Source organism: Epargyreus clarus, unplaced genomic scaffold (assembly GCF_041222505.1).
Source record: "Epargyreus clarus isolate Ecla_fem2 unplaced genomic scaffold, WU_Ecla_fem_2.2 ptg000012l, whole genome shotgun sequence".
NCBI classification, from domain to species: Eukaryota; Metazoa; Arthropoda; class Insecta; order Lepidoptera; family Hesperiidae; genus Epargyreus; species Epargyreus clarus.
The window spans coordinates 7,327,193-7,353,971 of record NW_027332220.1 but is presented as its reverse complement, the minus strand read 5'-3'; the positions used below and the strand labels follow the sequence as shown (position 1 = coordinate 7,353,971).

The window sequence follows — 26,779 nt, the reverse complement described above, 5'->3', positions numbered from 1 at the left end:
GTCCAAATGAATTTGGAAGGGTTGCCATTTGCTACTATTGTAACAGTGCGTCAATAGTGAACATTTTCAAGAATACTATTTTCTTAAACAAGCTACACCCTACTTCAGCGGTGTGAGTTGCCTTCAGCTCCTCCAGGTACTTTACGCTACCTGTTACTTATATCTGCGTGCTCGCCATAAGACGTTTACATGTTCGGTCTCGCGCCGTGCTCTAACAGCGCAGCGGTGAGCCGCGTTAAGCCGTTAGTACAGGCGGCGTGTACCGCTTTTACCCCAGCTTCATTGCTGTGGTTTAAGTCGCTGCTTGAATGGAGTAAGTTACTCCAGGTACTTTAAGCTACCTCTTACCTATACACGGTATCTTCCTGCTCCCCATACGACGTTTGCATGTTGGGTCTGGCGCCGTGCTCTAACAGCGCAGCGGTGAGTCGCGTCAAGCCATTTGCGCAGGCGGCGTGTAGCGCTGTTACTCCGGCCTCGTTACTGTGGTTCAGGTCGCCGTTCAAGTGGGACGCGAGGAATACTGCTGAGTCCTGACGACATATGTATGTAATATATTATGTTTAGGTATCAAATAGAAAAGCATCGCTAGATTTAGAGAGCACAGGGTCACTTGAATTGGTGCCAAGTAGGTAGGCGGGTCGACATTCGACATTGAATAGCGAACCTTCAAGTTTTATATTTTGTTAAGTTGTATTGAGTCATATTATGAAATATAATTATATCGTTATTCAATTGCTTAGATACTCGCTACATTGATTAGAAGATTTATAGTAAACCTTGTAACAAAAATAATTGACTATTTGTCTAAGTTAAGAAAACGTTCCAATAATAAAATAAAGATAAAAGGTGTACCTCAAACCACCCTTGTGCCAAAATATGTAAAAGACTGTCTCCAGTGCCCGAATACAGAGGGTTCGGTTGACAGCCTTTCTCTAGAAGCTTCGCTGCAAAACCTCTTTCCACGATATTTTCCGTTTTACCTTCAACTGGGTCTTCAGTAAATGCGTTCTTGTTCGTGACTGGTGTGTCAAAAGGATTGGACCCGTTCATTACTAACGTTTCACTGGAAGATATTGAGGCCCGCCTATCATCAACCAGGGCATAATACAGAGGCGGGTGTTCGTCTGATATTGTTCGTAAGTTGGTGTCTAAAGTGGGCTGCTTGAGCAAGAGATCGAATATCCTTTGGTTTCTAGCTATAACTGCTTGATGGAGAGGTGTGCTGACAAAAAATAAACATGGAATTAGTAATGCATTAAATAAGATGTTCAGCGTATCTCAATTTTAATAAATTCACTCACAATCCTTTTCTATTTTGACGGTTGATATCTGCACTCTTTTGAACAACAATTTCCGCAATTTCTACCATCTGGTCCATTGTTTCTGGGTCACAAGAACTTGCTGTAAGTGCTGCTATAAGATGAAGAACGGTGTCTCCTTCTTCCCTAAAAAGTGTTTTATAATATTTATAAAAGTATTGAATTTAATATCAATTTAAGCGATAAACTTACTATGTGTTTTCAGAATAATATTAAGTTTTCACATAAGCATACCCAAACATTTATTTCAATGACTGTAAATCTCTACACTTACTTCGTTGTAAGACTAGGGTCCGCTCCGTTTTCAACCAGGAATTTCGCTGAAAATGCGTCTCTGGAGTCGACTGCTCTGTGCAGCAGGGTCCTTCCCCGAGGACCCCTGGCGTCCGCGTCCGCACAGTGCTGGAGCAGCGTGGTGGCGATTGACGCGCTCCTCCCTCGTAGGGCGAGCTCCAGAGGAAGCTCGCCCCGCAAGGACATTGCGTTTACTATGTCTGTTAACTGTAACAACGAAAATAATTTGCTCATTAATATTTTTATTATAGTTCTTTTACTTTCATATCCAAACGTGTATATTAGACCTATTTTATAGGGCAGGCACGATTATAATACAGACGGATGGAAAGCTACATTATGAGAATGATATATTACAAAATATGTTGGTAAGATCATCGTAAATTATAGGTAGGTATATAATTCAATGATAACATGTACAAGGTTATGTAATATTTCCCGCTGATACAGTATACGTTAGCACAAATAAATGTATGCTTACAATGGTAAACATTGTACAGCTGATTTTACGTAATATTGTATTCCAGCTTCTATCGGATTATGTTTGATGGCGTCACAAAAACGAAATCATTGGTTTGTACAAAACGATTTCTTAAACCTAAGTAATATAGTATTGTAAAATGTTATTTTGGTCCAAAAATTACAACTGTCTAATAATTATATTAGACCGAGTATAAGTAGGTATATCTCTTTATAAAAGATTTGCCAGTTTAGAACTTATTCGATATTACGAAGATATTAATTAGTAAAAGAAATTTAAAAGAATAAAGATCATATTTAATGTTTAGAGGTTTAGTAAGAGAGGAATTAGGTAGTTTAGTAAAAGGAATAAGTTAGTTGCTTACTGTTTACATCAATATTTCCACAAGTCCAACTTAATATATAATACTCGTACTAAATTAATAAGTTGTTAAAACAAACTTTACTATCCTACTATCCTATTTAATCAATGAACGAGTATTTCGATTTTAGTTTCTTTTCAAAAACTGAGTACCTACTGTTAGAGATGCAAGTTGATGAAATTTTCTATATAATTATCGATATTTATATCAAAGGACTAAAGCATCCAAGATATATCGACAATTAAAAAAATATTCAAGTTGATGGACCTTTTTCATCGGCCTAGTCATATCACAATAAACAATTAAATATTGAATTTTCGATATCGAAATCGACAATCGATTCAGTATCGATAAAAATAACGATATTGTCGAATACTTGCATCCCTAGGTACAATATTAATTGCGCAATTACCTACATTCGCAAGGAGGTTACTTTACGACTGCAATTTAATTATCCTTTTAAGGTATATCTGTATTATTTATTTGTCCACTGTACTATAGGTACATAATATTGGTTATTAAATTTTATGTAAATATTTGTATTAAACATGTAGTCAAAATGTGCTAGTCTTCAAAATAGTCATCAAATACGGTGTTATTTTGAGAAATTTTTGTATAATGCTCAAGGACATCGGCTCATAAGATCCGTTCCCGTTATAAACTTAAACTTTGAGACATATTTTTAATGCAGGAAGTTAAAAAATCCTACTGTAAATGTCAATTTTTTATTGTTTTATTTTACAAACGTGTTCACTACCGCATATTTTATTCTTTAATGGAAATATACGTAGCCAGTTTAATATCGTAAAACATTTACTACTGTATTAACAAACTTTGTATCTTATGGCGTACCACCAATTAATTTTGTACTGTTTAATTTATTTAGTACTTTTTTATAATATTGGAGTAGCAGACGAGCATGCAGTCCATTTGATGATAAGTGGCTACTGCTGCCCATGGACATCTGGGATCAACCATAGATAGTATTCCTACCTGCGGTCGGCCTCAGGTGCGCCGCTACTTTTGAGGACTAAGCTGGAACGCCTCGGAAAAGTATGACTCCCTTACCACACCCTCCTCCTCATCCCTTAACACTGCTGTTAAGAGTCAGAAATAGGAGTGGCGGTGGTTTTGCCGGAGTCGATACACGAAGGGGTCTACCACCTTAGTAGTCAATAAATTAAGAAATGAAGACTATTATACTCCAATACATTTCAAAGCCATTATGTATATTTTATCTAATGATCTTGTAGATCTGAAGTGAAGTGGTCAAAGAAGTTCATGGTCGACAGTGAAAGCTTAATACCAGGTGGACTGCATTAGCACTAACATAACGTAGTATTACAGCTAACTGCTATACGTTTCAGTTTTGTCCGGGTCAAACTAGGACAGAACCACGTGCACTTTAAAAGCACATTCGCAATCAAAACTGGGTCAAACAGTAACAGGCTGCAACACTAACAAGCTAACGTATAATTAATATTTTTTTAAAAAATATTTCAAATTGTATGTAACATAGCGCAATTATGAAAATATCTCACGTTATGCTTGCCCAAGCATTGGGTAACCGCGGAAACAATCATGCGAATGAGGTAACGGAAGAGTCTAGCGACTTGTCATTCATTACAGATGTGTGTGCAGCAATAATTAGTTGCACGATGACCGGAGACGCGGTCCATTCAACAAATCAGTAGTCCAAGTACATACAAAAGGGTGTATCCAGCATTAATTGACTAGTGGAAAGAGAAGAACAAGTGAAATCAATGTTTAGGCTTAGAAAAACGTTTGAATTTGTTAATCTTTTACCCGACTGCAGTGGATAATGTTTTACGATATATACGTATGTTTGTTTCTATGTATGTCCCATACTTTGGCATGTCCTATAGCCCAAACCGCTTAACAGATTTTAACATATGAGGTGTCGTCCGATTAATTAAAATTGCGGGAGTTCAAAGGCTATTTATTTTTAAACAGCCAGGCTTTTTGTTTGTATCCTCCTTATCTTTTATTAGTACTATACTTTTTTATTACAGAACACATAATTTCAATTTTTATCTACTGATAAAATGTTCTGTTGACCTGGACAAGGTAATGTACTGTAGAGAGAGAGACAAGATTACCTACACCCGATCCTTAATATGTTTACAAGTTGAACTTCTGATTCAACATGCACTATTCACTGCAAACGTTGGCCAAATAGGAGTGCGCCATCCTTTGACACTGTTCGGCATTCACGACGCATGCCTCTCCTGTCAATGTACAACATATGTGATGAATGACAAAGTGAACACTTTCACGGTTACGTAATACAAATGGATTGATTTATTTAAGAGATGCTGTATTTAATATTAATGGGACAACCGCCTGTTTTATGTTGCCTATACAATAAATCATTTCAAACATAAACATTTCTCACGCATACATATCCGAGTTACCGTTCTTATAATAAATAAAATAAATACAGTTACTCTTAACCAATCTTAAGAAAGAAGGAAGCAGACCATTCCATTGCACCTATTTACGTAAGTGTGTCAACAGAAGATTATATAAAATGAAATCTCTATTTTACACTATCAAAGTGTTAGAACGGTTAGTTACAAGCACTTGATGCAATAAAGATTACCGTGTACACTCATAAATGCATTTTATTGTTATCGTAGAGTAGGTATAAGTATTTAATTTCTGCCTAATAACAGCAGTGTTAAGCGCTGCTATGTTCTAGTTCCAGGGTTAGCAATGCATCTGTTATAAGCGCCCAGCTCAATTATTAATTAGTTGTATCTGGGGTTGGTTACAAATGTCCATAGACATTACGTAGGTAAAGTTGCATTTAATATTTTTTATATGTTTTGCAGTGAGATACTAGCGTTTTTATGTAGTTTATTTTTGTCATGTAAGCTTAGATTCTATGGAGATACCACCAGTTTCCTTAAGCCAGCTCATTACTTGCCATACAGTCAAGCTTATCTTAAAATGAAAATGGAGACCGGTTGTTAAGTGCAACAAAAATTCATCGCACACATTTATGACAATAACGTCGTTAGTCATGCATTATAATTGTGCTTCCAATAGTTAAGTACCTATTCATGTTACAGTATGAGTCAAGAGTATTAGTAATAAACGATATATTCAAATAAATATAATTTAGTACAAACAAAATAAAGAAGGATAATTACGAGTAATAAAGGTAAAAATAATCTCTAAATTGTTTGATACATATCCTTCCACCATCATGTATATTCCAAAATGCGTGATGTTAATATCATAATATTAAAGTAATAATTTACAAATTAAATGAACTGATAATAACTTACTACAATATAAACTTTTGCTGTATTTACCAAAATATATTTATCTTTCATTCGTTCAATTTGGGATCCTTAGTTCGTGTTCAACTTATACGTAGCCGAATTTTATGGATGAACGACGCCGACTTAGCTGGGTTCCTTACTTTACTAGCTTAAAAGAGACTATAGGCAAACAAAACATTAAACCCTTCAAGTGCAATAGAATAACATTTAAACTTGCGAATCAGTTATCTAAATTGAATATGCAGATAACTTGATAATTGTTGCTAACGTTTTATGTTGGTAACGTTCAATAATTATTATGTATGTTTAAGATTGTACACAATATAACAGCATTAATAAATTAATTTAATATTAAACAACTAACTAACTAAAATAACTCTTTTAATTATTAAACAATAGGTTTAATACTTCTATCTAAAGTGCACTTATAGCTATTAATTAACACTGATTTGTAGAGCACTTCTAATCAGTTAATTGTATTGCAGAGTAATACAACCAATAGTGATTGTTTGTGTAAGTAGTACTGTAAAATACAATAAATGTCACGGACGTAATAAATACTACGGAATAGTAGTATCGTATATCAACTTACAGCAAGGTAAATTTCATTATATCAAAATTAAATTCAATTAGTCAAGCAATCATACACCGGAGTATGTACGAGATTATTAAGTGTTTAATTCTAATATGACTTATATATATTGTGACTATTAAATACCAATTAAATTTATTGTAATTCGCTATTTAATATACCGTTCATTTCGTAAAATTATATTAAAAGAAATTTGGAAATAGAACACAGTCCATTTGATATTGAGTGACTCTTTTGCATAAAATAAGAAAACGGTAAAACCCTAATGAGATACGAGTAGGTTATAATTCTGTGATACTGTCAGTCACGATAAAGTTGGAATGCCTTTTACAGACAATTGAAATTACTCATAATATTATATCCTCAGACCAGAACACAACCAGAATTAATTCCGTTATTATGAAAGTAATACATAATACAGAAATATATTACAATAAATTTGTTTAGAAGAAAATACATAATAAAATGCTTATACATATAATGTTTTATACAAGCATATTATTATTTAACTTTGTTACCTACTATGTCTTGTAACAAAATTATTAATTGAGTTGTAGAATACTTATACTGCTTCGATAAACACACAATATAATATTAAGATATTCTTGATGTCGGATCCGGACGCTACCACTAATACCACTTGCAAAACGTTTTAGATTTATCTCTATTAGTACTTACCATTTTTTCCTTACCAAACATGCGTTTAATATAAAAGTTATTTTTATTATATTATACTCGTATAAATTTTGTACAAAATTAAATTAGAGTACCTACATTGTCATACACCTTATAAGTAACAAATAGTGTATAAGAACAGTAAGGTCGATGATTTAACGTTATTGAAATATCTCTGATCCCGTAGGTCGGGAGCCAAGTGGTTGATTGTCACGGCCAATACCGGCCGTAGTTATTGGCCGGATAACATCATTAGATGTAACGAATGATATTATGATCGCATATACAGATGACACTTTACACATGAAACATTTCCTGCAAAGTAAAAAAATACTCGAGTAAGGACGAATTATTTTTTTATGAGAACGCACCGGCTTTAGTTAAGGAAATATGTGTTCTTGAACTCAATTACCCGGCGGTTCATTTTATGACAGGTAATAAAAGGGAAATGATTTACGGTTTTTTTTAAAGTAATATCTATGATAGAACTAGTCAATGGCAAAACGGGTGAACAGAATCAGGTTATACGAGTAATTGAGAGGACAAGTTGCAAATTAAATATTTTATTTTTTATGATTTTAAAATGGATACTTATAAAGAGAAACCATAATACATATTATTTACTTCATAACGTAAATACTATTATAGCAGTAAAGTAAACTAAGTGATTAAATAACAGTTATTGAAACTTAAAAGTATTAATTGTTACAATCTAGTAACTTTGCGATGAACTTTCTCTAAGGCGCTCGAATACCACCTCGAAAATCGTTAATCCTGATGATGCTGATAAGGACAATGGAACAAGAATATTAAAATCGTGTATTGTCATCGGTTCTTGATAATTCTTCAAAATTTTGAATTAAACTGAACGTTCAAAGTGGATATAAATCGGGTTCAAAGATTCCGTACATACACACACAGATAGATACAACCCAAGTTAATAAAAACGTGTTAATTTAAAAAGAATTTAACAATTTAAAAATAGTATAAAATAAAACTAAATTAACAGTTAAACGTAATTCAAATGCGGGTGTTGTTAAAACGAAAATGATACGGTTCCGATCAAAATGGTAAAAGTGAATCAGCTAAGATAAGAATGTTCCAAAATAGTTGGATCGCAGTGAGCCTTCACATAGTCGATTAGGGACAATTGTCTGTTTAGGCCTCCCACGACATAAAGGCATCGTAAAATGTTAGATTTTTATAGCCAAAACAATTGATAAGTTACTACAGGCTAATAAGAAAATTAATAATAATAAGCACTTGAGAAAAACCAGAACCAGTAATTGATAGTCTTTTTGCATCGTGGCTAAAAACTTTGTTTTAACCGATGGTGTGATTTTATATAGTATCCATTTAGAATATTAGAAAAGAAGTTAGAATAGAAGTTACAATTTAAATAAGCTTATATAAAATCAGTTATTTAATCGTATTCTTAAAAGAGTGTTATAACGATAGTGAGCTTGTTAGACAAATAGCAAAATATAGTCATCAAATATATATCTTAATACTTTAAGATCGCATATCTAAAATTAAATTTTATAGCTATAAATACCTATTCCACATATAAGACAATAGCTTGATAAAGTCACAAATTAAATAACGTGCTTATCTATTTCTGTACCTGGTTTTCCCTACGGAAAAACCCAAATCTATTTCAGTAAATTTTCCCAAGTGTCGGGAAAGCCCTTTTATTCACGAACTGTGTTATTAAATGTGACCTTTTTTGTAAAATTACACGGAAGAATATAAATAAACAGGAATTTCCCAGATATAAGATCATATAACAAAAAAGTAAAATATAATGTATTCCAGTTGATCACGAAACATACAAGCTGCAAGATAGTATCGTAGATTAAACTACTTTAATAAGTGCCTACAACTATTACGAAAATAAACCTACTTTCTGGTCGAGCGAGACAAACGCTAAGGTCGAGTTTGTAGACCGGTTTCAATTTTGCAATCCCACCACGCTCGTATTTAGACGTAAACCCGTCATATGTGGAATGTAGCGACATCAGTGTAAGGTAAATAAAATTAAGACGCGAACACGTAAGTAGTATTAGTACGTGGTAATTACTTCCGTACACAAACGATGTGTACCGTCTAATTCTAGCAAGGTCCACATCGTTTGGAAGTGTATTTGGAGCGAGCGGTCAAGTACAGCACATGTTACGTGGTATGACACAAGTCCTTGCGAGACTGCACAGCCGAGTGGCAACTCACAGCTGCCAGCCAGTGTCAACGGAGCTGCGCTTGAAAACGCGCGCTCGGTTAATCCGGCGAATTTGTTTCGAAACTGTACGATAATAAACACGAAACCGGTGTATATGTTGTTGACAGAAAATGTATTGGTGATCGATCTGTGACAAGGTTATTGCACATGTAAAAGCGCAAAGCTCCCGAGCGGCGTATTATTGGGAATTTTTAATACAGGTAAATATACATTTTGCGAGTTACGAAACCTTGGAAAAAAGCACGTGGTAATTTATAATAATCAGTGGTAATTAGTTTCATTTATAATTAGAAAAAATATACACTCTTACGGTATAAATGAAATTAAAAAGCAAGATTTTTTTAAAGTAATCATAATAATTTTGCGATATACAGGGTGTCCCGTAAGTACCACGACAAACTTGAAGAGAACATAGGTGAGGGTCTGACCTCTCTGGGAAAAAAAATTACCTTAGTAAAAGTGTCACCGTTTTTGCACTATCAATTGTTTTAGATTTTTTGAGAAATTCAGCCCTCTTCATCTTCTTTCGTTAACTGCGTGTACAAATTTGGTGATGCAGTGTTTACTTTTTCTGTTAAATACTATCAGATAGTTGGTCTCTCATATTGAAAAGTAAATTGGATAAAAGATGTAAAGGAACCATGAAAAAAATAGGGATATTTTTAGATTTTAATTTTTTTACTATTTTTCCCTCAACTTTGACTCGTCGCGGTGAAAAAAAAATGTACTGGACTATAAGTGTACGTTGCGCCAAAAAATATGTCCAGTTAATAGAGATTTCAAAAAGGTACCACACTTACTATTTAAAGTTGAAAAAAAAAAAGTTATGGCCGTTTTTGCATGAAAGAAAATTTCCATCATCAGATCTGTTCCAAGATGTCAAATTATGGTATTGTCATTCAAATTACATACATGTACGAAGTTTTACTTCGAAACGACAGTTCAAAGTAGGTAAAAATTGACTTAATAAATTGTAATACTTTGTTTGCTAGTTAGTTACTAAATTGTTTTTTTACAAATGAAGAATGATATTTTTAAGTGTGTAACTAGGTAATAATGTGATTTAGTACTGCCTGACACGTTGTGAGTCGGTAGAAACCGTAATTTAAATAAAAACTCGATCATTACGTTTTAGTTGGTTTCAGTCCCTTTCATGCAAAAACGGCCTTAACTTTTTTTTATTTCAACTTTAAATAGTAAGTGTGGTACCTTTTTGAAATCTCTATTAACTGTACATATTTTTTGGCGCAACGTACACTTATAGACCAGTACATTTTTTTTTCACCGCGACGACTCAAAGTTGAGGGAAAAATAGTAAAAAAATTAAAATCTAAAAATATCCCTATTTTTTTCATGGTTCCTTTATATCTTTTAACCAATTTACATTTCAATATGATACACCAACTATCTGATAGTATTTAACAGAAAAAATAAACACTGCATCACCAAATTTCTACACGCAATTAACGAAAGAAGATGAAGAGGGCTGAATTTCTCAAAAAATCTAAAACAATTGATAGTGCAAAAACGGTGACACTTTTACTAAGGTAATTTTTTTTTCCCAGAGAGGTCAGACCCTCACCTATGTTCTCCCCAAGTTTGTCGTGGTACTTACGGGACACCCTGTATATCAAAAGTTGTCTAATACCAATTTGTATAATCTTGATATATTATATCATAATATACTTTAATGAATTCTTAGTAGAAACATACGCTACCTATTTACTTACATTATGTGGTACATTCATCCACAATAGTTAACTTCACAGAAGTTGAGTCACTGCGATACGTCATTTATCGTGAAAAATAATACGAGATTGTGATAAGTGGCGGTAAATAAACAGCAGTTGTATTTTTATAAGCTTCCTCTGTTTATTACTCATAGAATATTACCATACACACACAAGAGGTTTTTAAATTTGCACTTCCTACGTGGTTTTAGAATAAAACTGCAAACAGAGTATTATTACCAATCTATTTCTGCCTCAATCAAGATCTCCAATCATATCTGAGGAATCTGAGGTTGATTATAGGCCGGTAGTGGTCACATATCATCAAGTGGACTGCATGCTCGGTTGGTACTTCTATATTATGAAAAGATATCGATGTAGAGCTACTTTGAAATAGGTAGAGAATCTAGATATGAACCGAAAATCTTATTAAACTAGCATCGCATGAGATACCCTTCATTACTGCATGTTTACATGGACGACTGTGGTCACCTACCCTTAGGATACCATATGTCATAACCGTAAGTACGGAATAAACTCGCAACATATTGCATATATTTTCTTTCAAAAATGTATATGTATGAGTATATTAAACATAAAATCAAATACAAAATATCGAACGTATCTTACTATGTGTAACATCGTTACATTGATTTTAAACTTCCTAACGCCATCTTGTTCATTTATTACACGATAAAATAGCATCACATCAACCTATTGTCCACTTGATCGGCACGTGTCTCTACAAAACGAAAAGGGTAAGGCCAATATTCCACTTTGCTGGTCAAGTGCGGATAGGTAGTCTTCACACGCCTGCGAGAACAACATGGAGGACTCTTAGAGATATTGGCTTTTCTGATGCTCATAATTCCAATACGCCCTTGATTTGTAAAAATCATACACGTTCAGATTATACTACGCTCTACCGTGTACCTTAAACTTAATGCGTGTTACCTTTATTGGTTTAGATCAGGGTTGTTGCTGATGCAGGTTTTCACTATATCAGTGGATGCTGATGCTGATGCTGATTTTTTCAGATTACATTTACGGAGGTTGATGCTGATGCTGATATTTAAAAGAAAGCTGATAATCAGCGGATGTTGATGCTGATATTCGCAACAACCCTAGTTTAGATACAGTGTAATTATAGATTTTTAACAATGATTTGACAAATTAAACTTACTTTAAAACAAATTAAGAAAAAAATGTAACGTTTTACCTTCCAAATTGGATGGTATGTTGTAATGCTTAAAAATCCAAAGAAAGAGCAAGTTTATGCAACAAACCCAAATCTTTATCTGAAAAGCTTGCGTCCATTTGTTAAAAACATTAAAGGTACGCAACAGTTATCTTGTCCTAAAAAATATATAGGTACGTGAGCACATCCAGGTCATAGCGCTTTACGTAATAAATATAACACAAAAATATAAGAGATAGTTTACGGCAACGCAACGAATATTGTAACGAAACACAAGTCGGCCGTGCTGTTGTAAAATATTTTAGGGTTCCTTTGTAATTATTATAAGGTCAAGATAATAAAAACACTGTGATTATTGTTAATATTTTCCAAGTACTCTTGCGGTTTGATCCCTGAGCGGCTTCTTTAATTAAAATGTTTTAAAGTATAAGATTTTCTTAACGAGAATTTTCTTAGCTTCTATCTATGGTTTCAAATTCTTAACATACTTAAAAAAGCGAAGAAGCAATATGTTAAAAAATTTAGTCATCTATCTGCTTCTATAAAATATGAAATTATAAAAAAAATTGTGAGAGCCCAATTACAAACAATTTTCGTCCTATGGTTATCCTCCAGTTTCATGTTGTAATGTCAAGCACGTCCTATTATTATTTACAGGATGTTTAGGAATTTTACTCGAAGATGTATGAAGTTTACTAACCGGTTAGGCAAATGTTGGACTATCGGATAAACCCTCCTCCTTCTGGGAGCAGTCATGTCCAGTGGGACAGAAATGTGTTGGCGATAAATTAAACCCAGCAATAGCATATCGGATTACTACAATAGAATCACTTATGGATGTGGGTAGCTAATCCCCTATTGTTTAGACTTGTTACTGGGATCATCTAACCGAGAGGTGCTCAATCTACGATGATATCATTTGTATAGATAGATAATGTTCGGTAATAAATTATACGGAATACAATGTCCTTTGGAATTCTCTCTTTACTTTTTATTTTTATTATTATTCCAATAAGGTGTGGATGGCAAACGATATGCAAAACGTTAAACCGGCTTTCGACCAACTCGCGTTATTAATCGTTTTAGCAGATTGTGACACGAGCATGGCAAGATGTGTGTGTAAACAAAAACCAAAGCAGAGGATATTTACTAAAGTCAAAGATAACAAACATTTCATGACAAATAATAAATAACAAACTACACTGAAGACAAAAATAGAGGCATGAAACCAATTGAAGTTCGAATTAAATAATATGTAAGTTCCTTTAGGGACACGAAAAGAGAAATAGAAAAATAGATTTTGAAATAGGTACACGACATTGATTATATTGAAATATTAATTTTATAGCGCAATACCATTTATATTAATTAGTTTAACACCTAAGAAATTAGGTGAGTACGAGGGATATCTTTAGATGAAGATGTTACAAATAATAGTAATGTATCTGACTTATCTACGGAATGCATTACATTGTGAAGCGTACATGAATAATATTGTTTACAAAAAACGTGAGTACGAAAGACTAAGGAATGATAAATCACATATACACTTCAAGAAAGCGAATCGTAAGGTATCATATAAATTCTGTAACTAACATTTTAAAGATTTACATTGTAAGGACCACTTAGGTCCCATCTTGATAACCGTTTTACTTGACGCAACTCGAGTCTCTTTCATACATTGTATATGTGTTGCAAATGTGAGTAAAAGCCTAACATTTGCGTTAGAGATTATCCATAACGTATGGTTTGGGATAGTAACATAAAAGCATGCATGTTTACGTAAAGATAATGTTTGAATGCAATGGTTGAGCTCTTCATAATTACTGTGTCAGTTACCACTGATGCTTTGTAGGTGTGGTATACGGGATACATTCAAGTAAAGAATATATTTATTTAGTCCTTTGAGGTCCAAATAACTCTATCCTATGTCCTACCAATTCATCTAAATTACGTACAAATTGCATTGGATAAAAGCACGGCCCAATTTAATAATTAACGAAATATTACTACTATATCTATTAAACATGCGATTGGTTAAAATGCAAATTTACATTTATGCACGTACACATTTTTTTTATCATAAATTTAAATTTTTATGCTTACGCCATCGGCCTATTGCAATTCTTGCACGATCAACTTTGCCAATTTGACTATCTGTCGCAACAGTTTCGCAGGCTACGAGTATTGTTGGTTGACTCTCAGTGTGTACCCTAGATAAGTTATTGAACACAAAAGCCAGTGCTCCGAGATTTGCTCTACAAGCACTTCACAGTCACACTCAATCTATTCTACTAATATTATGACGAAGTAGGTACTAAATAAACAATTTGTCATGTGCTTGGTTCTTGGAGTTTGTTCTAAAACATATTCTGGTTTAAGATTCTTTATTTCTCAAAAAGATTTACAATCACTTACTGAGAAATGAGTTTTAACAATAATTGTCGTATTTAATAATTATTAAATATATTATTATTATTATTTCCTCTTCATGTCGTTATTTTTGGTGAAATTGCGACCTAAACAATAATTCCAAGCGGAATATAGTTGTGTATCAAAAATGTATAGTGAAACCAATGTTCGTTTATAAATGGTTTGAAACAAATAATAATAAACAGCGAATATTGACAACAATTTTCATGGTTAGTCAGATCGAATCAGAAATGGTAAACCGTGCGAAGATTCCTAGTCCTGTTTTGTTAGACCTTGACGCAATGATTTCAACACGCACAGTCATTGCTCAGATATAAGGTAGTAATTATGTTCACCTTGATGTAAAGGCCTAACGAATGTTATGTTCTCCAAAATATTATGCCTATAATATTTTACGAATATAGAAGGTTCAATCTTTGATTGCGTAGTACGCGCATATAATCAAAACATTCGTCTGGCTCGTGAGAAAATTCGACTGATTGCTGATGTATCTATATTATCGTCCATACATAGAAATATTATCAAGTAAATTACACATTAGATCAGATTTGACGATGGACACGATATAATTTAAGAGTAACACTTATTACTATTATTATCAGTCATTGCAGGATAGGACTATTCGCTAAATTAACATATTTATTGTATTAAGCATTCAAAGCACATAAATAAAAACTATATTTCGTTTCATTTGACTTGTAAACAACGTTCAACGAAAGTACTAATTAACCTAAAAAAAACTTTTGACACCGTTAAAGACACGAAGACCCAATGAAACATTACTTAACGCAAAGTAATTATGAAATTATTTGCTCTATATAGAGTTGTATTTTCGCAACTGTCTTAAGCTATATGTACAAAGTTTATTGTTACGCACAATAACGCATAATAAATGTAATAAATCTATAAAATTAATAAAGAAGTTTTGAAACAAACATATGGATATCAAGGTAACTTATGCCGTTTTAAATTTTATACATAAACTTTATTATAATTGACTTAAATGAATCACAAATTAATATGTTCATTTTCAATGCGATAATAATTTGATAAAGGTTACTTTACATATAACTGTAGAATTTTTACAGTACTGTAATGTCATGTAGACAAGGATAATAGAATCAGATTATTTGCATACAATGTCTGATACTGATTACTTTTGTATTATCACAAATGTCAAGTAATCCGCACTTAATTTCGATATGGTTCCGCGAGAAAACCACGGTGTTGATTTTAATAGCGACTTTTTGATTATCGCCTTTTATTAATAAGTCAATCTGTCAAATGTTTGCTTAACAATAATAAAATTTTGTAAAATTTCGACCTTTGATAGGAAAAATATTGGCCAGATTAATTATTAATAACAGATATATAGTTAGTTATATACCCATTGTCGGTTCGATCATTAATTAGATAAGATTTAGATAAATAGACAATAATAAAGATAAATAATAAAAAAATAAACATATCTAACGGTGAAAGATTCATTAGATAACGTCCGGTACTGTTTGAGATAATCAACATTGCCTCTTTATTTCATTTGTATCAAGTGTATAATAGAAGAAAAGTAAATCCATTGTATTACAAACATTTAAAAAGTTTGTTTTTTGGATGTTCATACTTAATACAAGTTAAAATTATTATATCGTTTATAAATGGTTTAAATACAAATAATAATAAACCGCATGTAAAAATTCTATACATAGTTTACGAATGACACTAGATTGTGCGTTTACATACTTAACAGTACAACTTTACTGAAAATACACTTATTTATAGGACTATATCGTTTGTCTTTAAAGAGAATTAGGAATATAACAAAGTTTAATATGAATAATATGTTTTTGACTTTGACTTTGAGAATTAATTCACAATTCAAACGCTAGTGTCCTTTAGCCGAGAGCGTATTAATTAAACAAACCTTGCACTTCGCATTACAATTAGTGCATGATTTATTATTTGTACGTCCGCCCCTAGTACGGAACGTAGAGAGAACGTGTACGAGTGATTACAGTGATTACACTGATTACCGATCGAAAGGCCGCTAGCCGCAGACAAGCGAGCCAGGACCTTGAGAAAACACAGCTGAGCCAAATTGCGAACAAACACGAACGAAAAATGTCATTCAATGTGAAATTCAAAATTAGTGCTGCTTATTACCGCTTTCTGCTATATTTATGGGACTGAGCAAAATATAAACATTGCAATAACTGCAAATGAATATCTATTTGGTTCTATACTATACTATCTTCCCGGCTTGGGCACTGTTAATTTCTTTTATAATACAGGAGTAGAAGACTACTATGCAGTCCACCTGATAGTAAGTGGCTACTGCCCATGGACATCTGTGATCTTCCCCAGATAATATTAGATTTCTACCTGAGATCGGCCACAGATGCGCCGCTACCCCTAAGGACTAAACTGGAACGCCTCGGGAAAGTGTCCCTTACTACACATTTGTATTGCTTTAAAATTATAACTAGGACAAAATTGTATCGAAAACGCGTGTTGAAGATGAAGTTGACACAGTTACAAAACAATCAGTTATGACATTAAGTTTGATAGATATGGAACAGGTTAAAAAAAAATCATCCTATAAATTTGCATTTTAATTAAATGAGCAGTTGATATTGGCCCCTTTTAGTCTATACTGGGTAGTGGAGGTCGAGGATCTCAAATTTACATACTAACTACATATGCCTGTAGTTCCTGGCCTTACATAGAAATCACGTGGAGTTACGCGTGGTCTCTCGACCGACGATAAACATCTAAATTAATTATATATTATTGATTAGACATGAATTATGTAAGGTAGTGTCTACATAAAACAACCTGTTATTCGGCTCTATTACGTGAATGCGTGGATATACAGCCTTGGTATTTGTATGCTCTATCAAAATTGACACATACCTATGCTTTTTTGTAAATAGTTTTAGATTTAAAATAAAAATATTAAGCTATTATTTTAAATCCAAATGTTTACAACAAACACTAAAAGATCAACCCGATAGTAATAACCATACATCTGTAAAGTTATTATTAACTGTGTTAAGTTCTCAACACCCAATTAATTACAAATCCCGTTCTATTGTTGCAGATCAACCAGACAAATCTAGTCGACCACGTTGCAGTAAGAATAAGCTGTAATACAAATGGTAGAGCGGTCCAATTACGCAAACACGGGAAACTGGTTCAAGCATAGCCGCAGCCGCCAGTGAGAGTGGAAACTATAAGTATGGAGCAATGTCTTCTGACCGTGACACTCGTCTTGTCCTTGGCCGCAAGAGGTGCGTACAACATGTCCGCGGTCACGCTTCAGGGAATAGATGTAGATGTCGGCGACTGATTGCGTAGACAGTAGACACTATCACATTGCGTAGCATCAAATTGTTAATGAATTCGATTCGGAATTTCACGCACTGAAAATCAACAACGTCATGTAAATTGGTCACGTTGTGAAGTAATGCCGCAATACTCGTTTTTCTAGAACAGTTTGTGTGACATTTCAAGTAGTTTTGGTTATAATTAAATTCAAAAAAAATAAAGTTGCAATCAGTCGTCGTGCAAGTAAATCGTACAGTCCACACTTAGTAATAATTAATTTACTGTAACTGTAATTTTCAAAATTAACTGATTATAAGCTCTTACTGTATATAATACGCTAATTTGCATATAAACAAAGAGTTTATCAATAGTAATTTTTGACCACTCACCTACAAAACGAATAAATCTATGGTTTCACAATTTTTTTTAATAATATTCAGTTATTGTAAATTAGTACAAGTTTACAAATTAGTACAAAATCTAAACACGTGGTTACATACACACATTACACACACATAGCATAAGATAGTCAAGGCCTAAACCTTTGACTTAATAATAATGCACATCGTTAGTGCTATGATGTGAAATTACTAAAATTACGGAACCCGAGGTCCCAAAACCATTGTTCACACAACACCTTGAGCTAACATGACAGCACATGACATTCAATAATACGAGTATTATATTGAGTGAATTGAACGGTATACGGCCATATACTATTCGTCATTTTGTTCTTTGTCCGCCGTTATTGGATGAGTAACATACCTAAAACAGTATTCGCATTCGGGGTCCAAAATGTCAACAACCTGATGAAATATTATTACTAGAGCTTTATTATTTTAAGAGCTTTATCTATAGCCAGCTTAGTTTTAATATGGTACTTATTTACATTAATTTTTATTACATTACATGAAATAAGTTTTATTACATGTAAAGAATGTGGGATTTTACCATGTCTTTTACGTACTAAGAAAACGGTATACTAACCTAAAAAATCAATTACAATTGTTAAATATTATAAAAGGCATGTCTGCAAATTAAACGAAATTAAAAAAATCACTGTGGGAAAGTCCTAACATATAAATGATAATTGCTACGTTATCAAAAACTTATTTAATGTTGGACAGCTTTACTCATGATTCATGTTTTATACGCGAACGTTATATTTAGTGAAACGAAATCCGGCATCGGAATAATAATGAAATAATAAGGAATTATGCGTCACTCCACCGTTAACAATAATGGCATTTTTCCTTGTTTTGGGATAATGCAAATTGCAGTAATTAAAATTATTATTTAAATAAATAATCAGATATTCAGCCCACAATTTACACAGACACATAGGCTGTAACTTTAATGTAGATTCAGATGTTGAATGAGATAAAATTAATAATACGCTATTATGTATATCAAAACATTAATTAATAATTTGTTTGTCGTACAACTCCACTGAAAAGATCGTACAATATAAGGGAAAATAAAGCAATGGGTGCTATAACTGCAACTAATCTATATCCTGGGGTTGGATCACGGAAGTCATAACACAGCCCGTGGTATCTTCTACCTCTTTCCACGCACAGGGAACCAGGAGGTCCAGTTATGTATATTGGTTGCTCCGAATCACATCTAGCTCCACTTTGTTCAATAAATTCATATCTAATAACGAGTCGAGCTATAAAACTCTTTGTTCCATTAATATAATCTTTCAATAGTTTTCTTACCCAGCCTTCATTATAAATTTTACTTAATATATTTACTCCCCAATAACTGTCTGAGTGTTCACCAAATTCCTTCAATTTTGGTTCTGTTGTAGACATTGTATACGGTTCGCTTCTTTTATTTATCTTTTTAAGATTTATTCCCAAAGACATTAACACCTTTGAATCTACGATATTCTCCATGCTTTGTATATGGTATTTCTCTTTATATCCCACAATGCCACAGTAGTATTTTGAATCTATAATGAATGGAGCACCTGGTGAAAAATTGCATACGACTCGTATATCACCAACATCATTTTGACCATACGCACATCCAATTTTGTTTGTAGTAGCCCATAACAGTTGGACAGTGTTGTAAGTTAATACAGAGGTATGACCGCATAACACATCCGTAGTTGTAAGATTACTACCAGCGCTCCAGAACCATACGTGAAGACACCCAATGACCGGGAGTATAAAGCATTCTGGTTTTGGGATACTGAAAAATGAACTTTATATTAGTACAAACGTACTTGAAATAGACACATAACAAAATGCTTTTTATGATACATACCATTTTGTAAAGTGGGCTTTATGAGGATTTTTACAACAATATTTTGCGTACTTGGTACATTCTAATTGAGTCACAAATGAGCCATCGAGCGCAGAACACGGCGCAGAGCCAGGGAGGCATTGATGTAGCCATACCGCTGCAATTTCTTCAAGATCGTAATCATATATTATTTGTTTCATATTCGCTGCAGGAGGAAGATATGAATATCTATGGGATTCACCATTAGCGATCTTATTTCGCATAGAATTTATTGTATTCACTAAAGCAGTATGTTCTAAAATTGAAGGTACAATAACTTCATAATTTTTATTACATAGGCTTGACGAGGTCTTCCTGGAGAAGAGACAAAGAGTGTGGTCGCCGTAACATGGTTCTACCATACACCACTTATTAGTGTAAGTTGGTGGCGAAGTCACACGTTTGTTAACAGACGAAAACCATTCAACACTGCTGTCATTTACTATAACATTTTTCAGTTCTCCACCACGCATTGTAAATACCTCAGAATATTTTTTCTTTTTACTGAGTTCTCCATATAAAAGGGGTAAGTCCCAACATGGTAGATCATCTTGTATGTACCACACATTATCGTTTTCAGAATGATTGTAGCTCAAATTTAAGTGACTTATTGCAGGTTCTAAGTTATAGAAATCAGTCAACGGAAGTTTCTTACTATTATCTAAATTATTGGTTTCTTTTACTTGTTCAGTATTTTGTGAATGTTGTCGTAACATATATGGTTTAGTATCATCGTCATACATGTATTCGTATTCCTTGAATATATCTGATGGTACTATTGTTATATCTGAATTAACTTTCATCGTAACATTTCTTTTAAGGTAAGAAGTAAATGACTTAGTACAATTGTTAGCAAATGATGTGTTTAAAGATTCTCCTTGTATCTGAAGTTTTTGTTCAGCAGTATTGTTTCGTATAAATTTATCATAAACACTATCATAATACTTGCCAGTGTTGCTACGATTGAGATAATTAGTATCATTTTGTTCTCGTACTCTAGAGTTTTCAAAGTTATCTTCGTGACCTATCCGTCTTGCATCTGTACTTATTGTACCTTCGGTTGGTATATCGGATATATCTTGATCATCATAATAATCAATGCCAACGCCATAACATTCGGAAATAACAAATATCGAAATACATATTATGAAATAGTCCACCATATTTGTCATAGCTTACTAGACGGCACTAGATCCAACAAAGGTAAAGAGCTATCTATACAAATCTGTAACTTTGATAATTTTCCATAGCCATATAGATTTACTTAAAATTCTTAACATTCTCTTATGAGGTACAATATCTGTTACATTTATGTGACTTAAATTCTAGAGGTGGGTAGCAACGTCTGGCCCCTGACACATCTGAACATTATTAGACCATAAAACAAGGCAGAAGCCCGCAAACTAGAGTCCGTCAATGTATCGAACACTCTTATAATCAAAAGCTCCAACAGCTCCAAGTTTCTGAGAATGGGCATTGCTCGAGGCACACGTAACGTAACCTGCGTGGGAGTTCCGAGATGTGCAGGCTATGACTCACCAGAATAATAACACGCGTCTACAATACAATGATCTCATAAACGAATGTAAATACTATTTGATGTGGAACGTTAAAATATCTTATTGAGTCGATGAACACGAGGATCATCTCCGGTTGGAGTTTAAAGTTTATTAATAAACTAGTGATGACCGCGGCTTCGCCCGCATTTAAAAAAAAATAATATGACATACATAAAACGGAAAATTTGTACCTGCATTGGAATGACAGTGGTGCCATCTGTCGAAAATTGGTCTTACCAACTCCCGAACCCTTGTGGGCTCTTGGACAACAACTTTGCTAAAGATCATAATATGATCAAATGCATAGTTTCCAATTCTATAACTACTAACGAATAAAAATAATTAAAAAAACCTTTTACCACGGACTAAATTGTGAATCTAAACCATTCTCAAGTTCCCTTGAACACACATAACAAATTTCATCAAAATCAGTCTAGTCGTTTAGGAGGAGTTCAGTGACATACACACGCACATAAGAAATATATATATAAAGATATAAACAAATACGTTTTATATATACATACATAATAATATAAAATTAAATGAGTGCCTGATTTCTTAGTTCTTTTACATCATGTTTTATACAGGATATATTCTCTTGACTCTGCTAAAACTGCTTACTTTCATGTTTTGGTGAATAAGAAATAAATAGAATCAAAGGCTTAGAAAACTACAGTCAGTTTGAAATAGTTAATAAAAACCATTTTATATAAACAACATACATTATAAAAACCTTTAATAGAGACATTTGACTTGTGCAACTAGTTGTGCAACTGAGAGCACACAAATAAACAAAATTATGAATATAAAGCCAAAGCGCTAGTAAATTTAATTAAGTAAACGTTTATTATTAATTTCACTTTCCTCAAATAAAAATTACTTTTTGAACGGAAGACAAAAACTATATAAAAGATAAACATTTGGAGGTAATTATATAAAACTGATAGAAATGTGAAATCGTTTTAATGATCAACGTATCATATGACGGAATTAAATATAAATATTGTATCTTTATAAATATTTACGTAACCTATTATAATATATTTTAATTATCATATTACTTGCAACATTACTGCGCCTAATTTGAAAAGTAGAAATAAATATGCCAGTTAAGAACTAAAACTGAATAGTTATTTGAATTTGAATTTAATAATATAACTTTGTTCAACAATTTACGCCTTCATTAATTGCTAAATATGCATTTAGTTCATTAATATAATTAAGTAACCTTTCCATATTCTACTCACCTACTATTTTAAAAATAAAAATAGTAATAGTAAACTAATACTTCACTATGTAAAGTAGATTGGGCTGATAATTACCTACATAGCGTGGCATAAGCATTCTTTGCTCATTCTTTACACGCCGGAATAAAACAATTAGGAAAAACGCAGGAAAGTACATATAATACCGCTGAGCTAGTTAAACATAGACTACAATATACGAGTAATGATATGGTACAAGTTTAATACGAGTTACGATATTACGGCTAGTTATTTTCTTGGTGTAGGAGTCAGATAATATTACAGATTACAGATATATTGACACCAACACGAACGTACCTACCTATAAGAAACTTTGCGACCAAAACTCGACAAAAACTAAAACTACAAAATTTATTCCAAAAACGATTTAGTAAAAAAAAACTAAATTCGAAATAGAACATTCAACAACAAACAACAAATCACATTATATACATAAAATAAACAATTTCACGGCGTAAGGAGTTGCACATCTAAAAATGTAGTTCAACTTCCTCCAGGAGTGTTGTCGCTGCAATGCTACAAGTGTCTCATCAACCCGCCCCCCGGCCACTACTACAACACAACGAAGCGCCTCTGCTCACACTTCGACTACTCCGACAAGTTCGTCGTCGACTGCCCCTACTCCACAATGTGTATGAAACAGGACTTCTACCTTGATATTCAAAATGAAGGTAAGGGGAAGCTTATTTTATTTATCTGTATCTAAAATTAGTAAACTTATTGAAAGCGCCACTTTTATCATTTTTATTAACTGTACAGTGGCGCCATCTTTGGTCGAGTTGCGAAAAGTCATAACGTAAAACTGACATTTTTTTTTATTATTATTTTGTAATGTGTCTGTTCGGTTTATCTATAACATCTCCATTTTATAAAAGCAATGTTACCTTATAACAAAATTAAAACTATAACAACGAATGTAAGAAATACCTAATGTAAAAACTTTCCAGTGCGAATACACGGTGTCCTACGCGACTGCGCGCAACAGAAATACGACTATCAAGACTACAAGGAAGGGAGGTGGTTACGGAAAATTGAAATCGTAGAGCCCTATCAGGAGGGTTGCTTCAATGTGGACGACAAGGGCGAAAGAATTACTCCTAGCAGGTAAAAATACAGTAATATAAAATATTATATTACAATGGATTCTACTTCAGAATCCTTCATTTTATCCTGAATCTCTGAACTGAAGAGTAACGAACAGTAAATATATTAGGTACATATAAAATTTTATTTTACACACTCGTAGTACAATCTTATGAATAAAATATTTTTACCCTGCCAAGGAAGGGTTATTAAAATTGTTATCCTTAGATCGCGTATCAATTTTGATTCTTGGTACTTGTTTAAAATATATTACTTACTAAAGTGCTTAAGTTATTTGAATTACCTACTAATAATTCATTATACAACAAAAAATATGTTGGTTGATTGGTTATACCCAATTACCCACTACAGCACTAGGCCACCACGTGGAAGTCGCGGGCATAAACTAAACTAGTTCTGTATATAATTATGTGATTAACGAACAAACAATTAAATCAATTAGATTCATAATTTCCTCATTTCATGTCCGTTTTCAGTGCGTTTCAGTATTCGAGAAATTATAAGTTATGAAACCTACGTTCATAAATAATCAATGAAGTACCTACTCATTAGTAGGTACTGTATAAAATATGCGATACAAAAAATAATAACGATGTCAATTAGTCCCTTTTAGGACTTAGAATAATCCGTATTTGTAAGAGATGTAAATTGGTTAATGAACAGAACAATATATTTCTATTACAGATATTGCTACTGCCGCGGCGACCTGTGCAATTCGTCGCCGAATTCGAACCACGAAGGCTACACGGACATCATGGGCGTCATAGTAGTGTTTAATCTCATGAAGTACATCAACAGCCTTAGGTAGTAGACACATACTACAGCCAGCTCTATACGGTAGCCGTGAAGCCTTAGACAGAACAGATCATATAATATTTTGTTTTACAAACAATTTACATGTTTAGCGGCTAATTCTTGTTTCTGGCTAATTTGGATCTATTGCATTTGGTATAGGTGCAATATGACTGAAAAAGCAGGATCTAACTGAATGTTTACTACAAAATTTAGTGTTATAAATCCCAAAAAATACGTGAAATACAGCGTATCAATTTTAAGGTGACAAGTGATAAATATATTTTAAATGAAATATAGAACTAACAGGTTGCATTACACCGATCTTGAGCCTTCGAATGTACTAAGTAAGTGTAAGTACTAAGTTTGTGTAAAGTTTTTTGTTTGTAAGATTTCTGTCGCAGAAATTTTAAAATGGGGCACGTGTGCCCTGCAGCAGTAGCTTGCGTCGTTAGGCCTTGTCTGTCTAAATAATATATCCTATAGAGCTGGCCGTATTGTATTGTGTTAAGGAGTGTTCTTCTAAAGTGAGAAGTGTCAGTTACTGACGGTTAACCATGTGATATTGTGCTAGTTATTAAGACAGACTTACCTCAATGGTTGTGTCTCGGTGTAATGTAAATAATTTTATCTAGTTATGGGTACGAGACAAGGTAAACGCCATAATTTTTCTTAATATATCTGTATATTAGAAATCTTAAGTCAATTAATTTAATTGTGGTGAAAAGTAAATGTATGAAAAGCTGTAATCAAAATCCGCATCGTATGGATTCTACGTCTCCAATCATGAGTCGATAGGAGGTGGAATATTTTTTCCGACTTTGTTAAAGGAGGAGTTATTATATTCGACTGTATGGTCTGTCTTTTTTGGAGCTACTTTATATAATTCATTCCCTATGTTTATATATTTTTTCATATTAAAATTATTATAAGGTTGTAAATATTTTTTGCTTAATTCGAGCTTAAATGCGGACATATAATTTTATAATTTACGAGAATGTAGTTAATTTTGGCCTTAGGTATAATTAATCGAAATTCAAAAAAATAAACAGTTGTCGCTATGCAACAAAATATCATGAATAATTAAAATTTAATTGGTATTTCGATGCGTACCTTAAAATATGCACATTGGTTTGTACAAAGCGGAATCATTGGCAATTAATTGATAACTACATTTATACATTAATATGTATGTTACAGACCATAGAATAATATACTCCTAGTATTCTAGTACTATTTATTTTTCTATGGACTTCACTTAACGTTTGTTTTAATAGTTCCTTCGATCAATATTAGTTTAGCAGTTAAGTCAATAATAAAGTCAACGCTGTTTTTTACATTTGTGCCAATAATGAATAGTCAATACTTTTATGGTTCTGATATGTAAATGTTATTGTCACTTCTTTTGCGACAAATACAAATATTCACTTAGATGTTAAGTAGTATAGTACCTACAATGTGCCCACATATTTGAAAATAAATTTTAATTACGTACTTATTCTGGAATGAAATAGTTAATATATTATAAATTACTTTGTTGTTAATCAACTCAAACAATAGTATGCTTATGATAAAGATTATAAAGTTTGACTAATAAAATTATTGCAACAAATATTCATTGTATTTTATTTTTATGAAAAATTGCACATTTCCTCGGATATCACCGATAAAATAGTTTTATGATTACCACTTAAAAGATATTTCACAATTGTGTTATATTCTACAGGATCATTTTTTTAGGAAACATTTTGTATATTATGTTGCTACCAATATGGGAAGTTTACGTAATTGCTATGATTTTAGTGACAGG

General features: G+C 32.9%; 3 protein-coding genes across 3 annotated transcripts in view; 1 reads left to right on the top strand and 2 right to left on the bottom strand.

The window, feature by feature from the left end:
- Positions 1–26,779, bottom strand: part of LOC140746256 (rabankyrin-5) — a 56,337-nt gene that overhangs the window by 10,122 nt on the left and 19,436 nt on the right. The window contains exons 6-9 of the mRNA XM_073078329.1: positions 1,597–1,823; positions 1,305–1,448; positions 856–1,225; positions 349–533 (exon numbers count right to left, since the gene is read on the bottom strand). Coding sequence (XP_072934430.1) covers positions 349–533; positions 856–1,225; positions 1,305–1,448; positions 1,597–1,823 — 926 coding nt within the window. The remainder of the gene's footprint in view (positions 1–348; positions 534–855; positions 1,226–1,304; positions 1,449–1,596; positions 1,824–26,779) is intronic.
- On the top strand, positions 9,244–26,583 carry LOC140746257 (uncharacterized). The gene is made up of 5 exons (XM_073078331.1): positions 9,244–9,472; positions 17,731–17,920; positions 23,571–23,744; positions 24,021–24,177; positions 24,862–26,583. Exons 2-5 carry the CDS (start codon positions 17,869–17,871, stop codon positions 24,983–24,985), a joined length of 507 nt encoding a protein of 168 aa, XP_072934432.1. The 5' UTR covers positions 9,244–9,472; positions 17,731–17,868; the 3' UTR covers positions 24,986–26,583.
- Positions 18,674–21,052, bottom strand: LOC140746462 (uncharacterized). Its single transcript, XM_073078614.1, has 4 exons — positions 20,232–21,052; positions 19,990–20,156; positions 19,679–19,914; positions 18,674–18,763 (listed from the first exon to the last, which is right to left on the bottom strand). The coding sequence occupies exons 1-4, from the start codon at positions 21,050–21,052 to the stop codon at positions 18,674–18,676; spliced, it is 1,314 nt and encodes a 437-aa protein (XP_072934715.1).